The sequence below is a fragment of the Trachurus japonicus genome, chromosome 13, assembly GCF_045865225.1.
Source record: "Trachurus japonicus isolate A0001 chromosome 13, Traja_1.0".
Lineage (NCBI taxonomy): Eukaryota > Metazoa > Chordata > Actinopteri > Carangiformes > Carangidae > Trachurus > Trachurus japonicus.
In genome coordinates, this window is record NC_140919.1 from 21,562,998 (window position 1) to 21,570,660 (window position 7,663).

General features: G+C 39.3%; 1 protein-coding gene across 1 annotated transcript; it reads left to right on the forward strand.

Annotated features, from left to right (window-relative positions):
- The first annotated feature begins 575 nt into the window (after positions 1 to 575).
- Positions 576 to 2,668, forward strand: LOC146975919 (uncharacterized). The gene is made up of 4 exons (XM_085794439.1): positions 576 to 692; positions 956 to 1,111; positions 1,411 to 1,503; positions 2,345 to 2,668. Exons 1-4 carry the CDS (start codon positions 591 to 593, stop codon positions 2,666 to 2,668), a joined length of 675 nt encoding a protein of 224 aa, XP_085650565.1. The 5' UTR covers positions 576 to 590.
- Positions 2,669 to 7,663: the final 4,995 nt, after the last annotated feature.

The following is a 7,663-nucleotide window of genomic DNA, read 5'->3' on the forward strand; positions in this document are numbered from 1 at the left end:
ACGGTGCTTCGTTGGCATCCAATGACACAATTATCCTCTCATCCCCTGAATCTGTGTCATCTCGAACACAACAGTGGCCAGAAGACTTTTCAATTCCCCAATTTTCATATGAGACAGAGTTACAATTAGAGAGGGGGAATACTGAGTACCGTGTGAGCCAAAAAATGTTGACAGTCAGCTCCCGAATGCTGTCTGACATCCTGAAAAGAGTAGCAGAAGAAATTTACCGTTACAAGGCCTATCCAGAGGATGCACATTTCTGCGCAGTTGCAGAGGCCCTAATCAAAAAGCACCCATGTTTGAAAGAACCTGGCTCATTCAATGGCTGCTATGGTTGGAAACAACGACTCAAGTACAAAATGGCTCAGCTCAAAATACAGGGGTGTCCAGAGCTGTGTGTAAACTCCTTGAAATCTAAAGCTACTACAGATGCTTTCCCTGCTAAAAAAGTGAAGAAGCCAAAACGTTCTGAAGCTAACTTTTATCCACCCTTTCCTACTGGTGAGACTCTGGACAGCCAGGAAAAAGTGAGACTAGAACTTCTGACAGAGATCAGGATAAGGGACAATGAAAGGGTCGTCGCAGACAAAATGGCAAACACGTTTGCCTACAGACGGCATGAGGTGGTAAACCAAGAACCAAGTATTCAGGACTTCAGCGACAGATGGCCTGCACTCTTCACGCAGAAAGAGGTAAGAATGGAACCAAAGTGCTGAAAGTCTGTGTGCTTCAGGATTTATTGCAGTTAACTGTCATGAATCGGTCATAACTTGGATGTGGTTGAGATTTTATAACAATGAACTTGATGACAGAATTTACATTTTGAATTTCCACATGTGTTGTACTTGTTGGGATATAGACATTTTGACATACAGAATGACAGTTGCAGTTGCATTTTATTCCATAATACTAATATCTAATATAATATCTACTGTCATTTGTGTTTTGTTTTTAGATAAATTCAGAGTTCCAGAGGCTCATGGCTGTTCCTCTTGAGGGGAAGTTCATGGCCCAGTTAGACATGCTTTCAGATCAGGTGATTAAAGTGATTCGTGCCAGAGGAGGAGCAACACGGCAAAAGACTGCCAAGATTATGGACACATTGGACCAGGTAAATCTGTACCATATACTGAGAGACGTCGTAACTAAGAGGGCTGTCAAAATATACCTGAACCCTTCATAAATACATTAATATGGGCAGGCCAATGTTTATCATGGCTTTCATTTGTATGAATGTTGTTAGCGACTCAAAAACTACACCACTGAACTCATCCTCCTTTCTTTCTATAATGAAGCTCTGGGTTTGACTGACTGTTTTTAAATAAAGTATGTGTAAGAGTTAAGCAATAAGAGTACGGATGTCTGTCTTGAAATTTACAACTTAAAATTAATAAACATTTGTTGTTCTAGGCTGTGGACATTAATCTTAGGAGGGAATGTGTGCTGAAAGCGCTCACCATCTTCCTGGGAGAAGAGGCAGATGACCTTATCAAAGAATATCTTGTAAGTTTCAACAGTTTATATGTCAGCACATCTTGTCAAAGGGACAGAAAAAACTGAACTGTTAGAAGAAAAACAACAACTGAACCATAGTTGGATTTTTGACATGTATTTATTATCATGGCCATATTTCTCCTTCCCATCTCCTCTCTACTGCTCATTTCCTCTTCTTCTCCCATCTCCTCCTCTTTTCCTTCCATCTTCTCCTCATCTCCTCTTCTTTTCCTCCCATCTGCTCTTTGCTTTCTCTCCTCTCTTTGTCTCCCATCTTCACCTCATCCCTTCTTCTCCCCCTTTCTCGTCTCTTAGCCCCCTCTCTTCTACTTTCTTTTCCTTCTCTCTTTGCCTTTGTCTCCTCTTCTTCTCCTCCTCACCTCTTCATCTCTCTTTGCCTTCTCCTAGATTTAGTGTAAAAAAGAGAGATTTTTGTTAGTTGTTTTTTAGAACACCCATAACACCTGAACCATGGTTTGATTGCTGACATGTATTTATTATCATGACCATATTGGACATTATGTAATTCCCAGCAACAATACACAACATATTGGATTGAATATTTTTTATTTCAGTAAGATTATACAAGTTCAAAGCAATAGTTTGACATGTTGGAAATCTTATCTTTCTGGGTTACAATTAGATTACCAGATGATACACCTCTCTCTGCTGTTTCTGGTGTGTAATGACACTAGTGCTGACCCCAAAAAAATCGAAGCCCCCGCCCTAGATGGCACCCAGCCAAGAAATAGCCCAGCACATAACACATATTGGTACATCACCCAAACACTTCATCACAGTAAGAAGTGAGGCTAATGATGATTTGTTTGTGTCCGGTACCCCTCTATAGGACTCTGAAGGAGAAGATATTCAGAGGGACCTGGAGCAGCTCACTATGGCAGTCTTTGTGATTCGGAAGGAGGGAGAAGGATTGGAGGAGCCACCTGCCGACATCAGCATCGTCATTGAGGGCGTGCAAGTGTTACATGAACTGACTTCAGTTGCCTCAGCTTGTGCCATGCTTCTAGGTTTGATTTATGCAATCAACCTAGCTTATCCAAAACCCTTCCGCTTCACTTTTGAAGTGCTACAGAAAATCTTCATGGAGCTTGATCAGCACAAGATGTCCCCCAAAGTCCAACATCTGTATAACAAACTTATAAGCTCCAAGTAACGACACACAACGATGACCAACAAATGGCCTTGTGCCAAACTGTGAAGGAACAATGGTGTTTGGACATTCAAGTCTAGTCTCTTTCAGATGTTGGGCCGTTTTAATGCTCCAAGAGACAATGAATACACTCAAATATTCCTCAAACAACAATTTAAAGTGCTTTTACACATACTTCGTAATGGGTATGTTTTTTTTTCCCAGGCATAATTTCCTGTGTATTCCTATATTCTTCCATTTGTAGGGAAAGGTAGAATTTCAGTTTTAATGTGTTCAGTTTTACAACAAACTGTTGTGACAGTGTGTAACAGTGTTAAATACAACTCTAAAAGAGGTGTTCATATTTTTTCATCTCCATTGGTCAGCTACATGTACAGATGCACAATATTCATTGGGTGTAGCTGAAGAGGAGTTTCTGAATACTCTTAGGGCAATTTGTGATAACAGTCTGTGTTGAAATTGTTGGACATATTTGTGTAATACTTTGTTGCACTATTTTACACTTTGCCAACAGGTTTGTGGTCCAGTTACTTGTGCATTTTGTGCATATGTGTTTTTAAAAGGGACAAATATTTTTTTCATCTCCATTGGTCAGCTACATGTACAGATGCATAATATTCATTGGGTATAGCTGAAGAGAAGTTTCTGAATACTCTTAGGGCAATTTTTCATAGTTGTGATAACAGTCTGTGTTGAAATTGTTGGACATATTTGTGTAATACTTTGTTGCACTATTTTACACTTTGGTTTGTGGTCCAGTTACTTGTGCATTTTGTGCATATGTGTTTTTAAAAGGGACAAATGTGTTATGTGTTGGCCCAAAAGCTGTGTTGATGGCCATAAAGTTAATGGTTTATTACATTTATACAATAAACTATTTAAAAAAAACATTGGATTTTGATTTTTTATTAAAATATTTTCATCCTACTTAAAATTGTAATTTTAGTATTTATTAACCAAACTGAAATTTCATTTTAGGGTTACTACAAAAAGTAATTTACACTAACTCATATTATTAGGTTAGAAAAGAGTAATATTTTACTTTGGGGTTATGTAAATTATTTAGTTGGAAAAACTGAAAACTTTAAGTTGACTTACCTTAATTTTAAGTTAGAGTAATGCAAAATCTTGATTTGAGAACAATTAATTTATTAAGTCCATGTGACTTAAATCCATCGTGTTAATCTAATTCAATAACTTAATTTCAAACAACTTAATTCAATCAGGTGTTACCAATTGAAACAATTCAATTAAGTTGGTCCAACTATTTTCTTTTTTCAGTGTATTATTATTGTTTCATTTCATCTGAAGTCACTTATTGGTTTATTGTCACTGTTACCATTTTATTTTATTATTTTATCCTGCTAAGTAGAATAAGAAAGAGAAACACACAATGACTTGAGGTTGCGGTAAATGGACACAGGGTGGCAGCACTTACCGGCGGCGTCACTGGGACTGTTTGCAGTGCATCGCGGAAGTGAAGCTCATAATCCGATGGACTTGGAGAATGAGCAGTAGCTGTCCTGTTTCTCTTATTGCTGTCCTGTGTTTCCAGGTTGGTTATTAACTTTTTCTCGGACTTCAGATGTTTATAAGATCATATGAATCCCCGGTGATGTGTGGTAAAGAAGCTAGAAGCTTGTTAACTGGGCGTTCACACCAAAAGCGACCGGAGCGACCGTGGCGACCAGCTGCCATTCATTTTCAATGTACACTGGCGACGAGGAGCGACCGGCGGCGGGAGCGGCGGGAGCGACGCGATGGGAGCGACGAGACGAGAGCGATGAAAGTTGGGAGAGATTGAACTTTATGCAAATGAGCAGCGGCGTGACCGCGGCGACAGCCAATAGCGGACTGGGATTCTCACAGCCGGAGAAATTGAGAGAGCCTGAATGGACACATCTGCAGCACAGCTTGAAAGTCCCGCCCCTTTGGTCGCTTGGTGCAAGGGCCTGCTAGAGCTGACAAGCGACGCGATAGGAGCGGCCAGGGCGACTACAGGCGATTTAATCGCTTTCGGTGTGAACGCACAGTAAGTGTGTAAACAACGAAAGTGCCACGGTACGAGGCTGTTGTAGTGGCTAAAATGGCGTCCGTCGCCGTAGTCAAATGTTTACTTCTGTGTTTACTTTCTTTTGGCTCCTCGGCATTTGTGGGGTAATACTGTGCGTGTGGAAATAAGTGTGTGTGTGTGTGGTACATCATTCTGAAACGAGCATTTATGGGCTGTTATGTGTGAAAAGTATTATTATTATTGTGTATAGTGTTGAAGCTAATGCTAAATGTGCAGGTTAAGACCAGCTACGGCTGCAGCCCTGGTTAAAGGTGCGCACGTAAAATGTAAACAATGATATGGTTCGAGAGTTTACGGGTTAAAACAGTAAGTTATGGGCCAGCCATGTTTATTATTTAGGTTTGTGTACATGCAGTGTAAATGTGAGATAGTTAACTTGCAAGAGAGATTCATTCTCTTATATTAAGTGAACACTTACTTTTATGTACTTAATGTACAATTATTACTCTTGTGATGAGAGGACAGAGAATGTGTGTTTGAGAGGAAAGTGATTACATTATTGATAATAGAAGACATGATTAATGATAAATAGACAACATGATTACAAGGAAAAATGTTTATCTTTGGTTTAATACAAGTTTATTTCATAAGGAATATGTGAGAAAATATACATTTATGTGAATGTTATCTAAATATGGTTTATATACCAGTGCTTTAATGCAAACAAAATAACAGAAATGATTCATGATTGCAGTTTAAAGTTTAACATGAATGTGAGAATAAATATAATCCGATGGACTTGGAGAATGAGCAGTAGCTGTCCTGTTTCTCTTATTGCTGTCCTGTGTTTCCAGTTTCCAGCACTCCAGTCAGGATTATCTATATATCTGTCGGCGGCCTAGCTGGGACCCGCTACACATAGATCCTGTGCGTGCAATGTGCCTTTTTGTGTGTGATGCTTTCCACTGAGAATCAGTCGCATAAAGCTGCTTTCTGTTGGTAAACCACTAAGTTACAAAGGCTATAAATGCTTTTACTTGAAATTTTACTGCCCAGTGTGGTAACAACACCAGAACAGATACTGTATATGACAGACTGAAGAGGCTTTTGTCAATAGGATATAAAACAACATAAAGAACACCTACACTCAGTGTGCGTGTGTGCATGTGTGTATAAATCCTTGAGTAAATAAATGCTCTGACCATGCGCTTCAACTGGTAGTAATAGTTCTAAGTTCAATCTTTACTTTATTTTTGTTATATTTTTGTTTTATTTTGCCAACTGGGTATTTGTGGAGAGAGGAGTTTGTTCAGGAGGCAAGCTTGTGGTGGTGGAGAGATGCGCAATGAAGATAGTAGAGGCCATTCTGAACAACTCAGATCATCCACTTCATAACACCTTGATGGACCACAGAAACGGCGGTGGTGGACGGCTCCTCTCTCTTCACTGCAGGAGGGAGAGATAGAGAAGATCCTTTGTACCTACAGCCATCAGGCTTTTTTAATTCTTCTGCAAATGGTAAATGAGCTGCCAGACACACGAGTTACCCTTTGGGGATTAATAATGTAATTCTCATCTTATCTTATCTCAAATGCAACATCTTGGATATTGCTTTATCCGCTATTTCATGCTATTAATTTTGAGCTATTAATCTATTTGTTTGAAATGTGTTTGGTTTATGAATGTGAACTAAAATGGAACTCATGCGCCTGTGTTTACACATGCTTAAAATGCTATTCAAAATAGCAGGAGCTCTGGTTCGTGAGTCAATAGTGTTTCATGCAGTGTTGTCATCTTTGAAAAGCTAACTGAGCCAGGATTACTTGAAGGTTTAGCATATAACTTCTTGATGTGTTTGGGAAAGCTGATACTCTGCTAATATGTCTGTTTACGTTATGGTATGGTAACTGGAAAAATGTGATCCAAAGGAAAACGCTACTGTTACTGGTCCCACAGTTGGTATTAAAGCAGTGATGATGATGAAACATATCATCCAGATTTATTCAACAATTGGTTTTTCACTCACTCTGAGGTTTTGCCTTTGGGAAGGCTTTTAAGTCAAATACCCTCGTGGCCAGCGGTATCTTATCACTAACACTCTTTGTCTCTTTTGGTGAAATGTCACATTAATTCATTATATCTTTCACAGTTTCCTTCTCTTTCTGAGTCAAAGCATTACTGTAACAAATCTAATTCCACCCTTTTCTTCAAACATAATTGCATTCAAAGCTTATGAACTCAGCTATTTGGAAAATATTGGAGAGATTAGTTATCTCTCAAGCAAAAATGTCAAGTGAATTGCATGTGACTGCATTTTTAACCACACCTTGAACTGCAGTCTGGACTTGAACAAGTTTCAAGTATGGTTAAAATCATTGACCCAAAGGCTAAATGAATCAATGTGTGTGATTCAGTGCTACAACTGAACATCGGTTAGGTTGAAGAGAAAATATTCTGGGTTAAATGCTATAGTTTCACATCCTGATCATCACCTGATCTTCCCCACAATACATGGTGAAAAATGCACTATGACACAGCTGCTCTGCAAAAAAAAAAAAAAAAAAAAAAGAAAGTAAGATGCAGTCACTGAGGTAAAGTTATAAACTTGCCTTTTTTTGTTTGTGTTCACAGTTGATCTTGTTATAACCAAGGGGGCAGTTGTCGGTCTGAGAAGTGAAGCTCACTTCCGCGTTCAAAAAAACTGCAATCCCCTCGGATTCCTCTGGGGGCTGGTGTCAGAAGGGAGCATTCCCCATAGACCCCCATGTTAAAATCGCCGACTTTACATCCTCAGTAAACATGTTAAAAGCCTGGTGTCAGAACGTTTTTTCGTCTCAATCGATAGTTTCTACCCCTGCACACACTCTGAGGGGGGTGAATTTTTTTTTAACTCTACAGTTTTACTGTTATTAGGTTAAAACTCTGGCCAATTAGGGCGCGGAAACGTTGAGTGACAGGTCCGAGCAGCTCCGTGGACAGCTGCT

Bases quoted from the DNA above. Each gene is read 5' to 3' on its own strand.
- LOC146975919 (XM_085794439.1), top strand. From the start codon at position 591: ATGGCAAACACGTTTGCCTACAGACGGCATGAGGTGGTAAACCAAGAA. The intron at 693-955 runs GTAAGAATGGAA...TTTTGTTTTTAG, and splicing joins CACTCTTCACGCAGAAAGAG to ATAAATTCAGAGTTCCAGAG. The intron at 1,112-1,410 runs GTAAATCTGTAC...TTGTTGTTCTAG, and splicing joins TTATGGACACATTGGACCAG to GCTGTGGACATTAATCTTAG.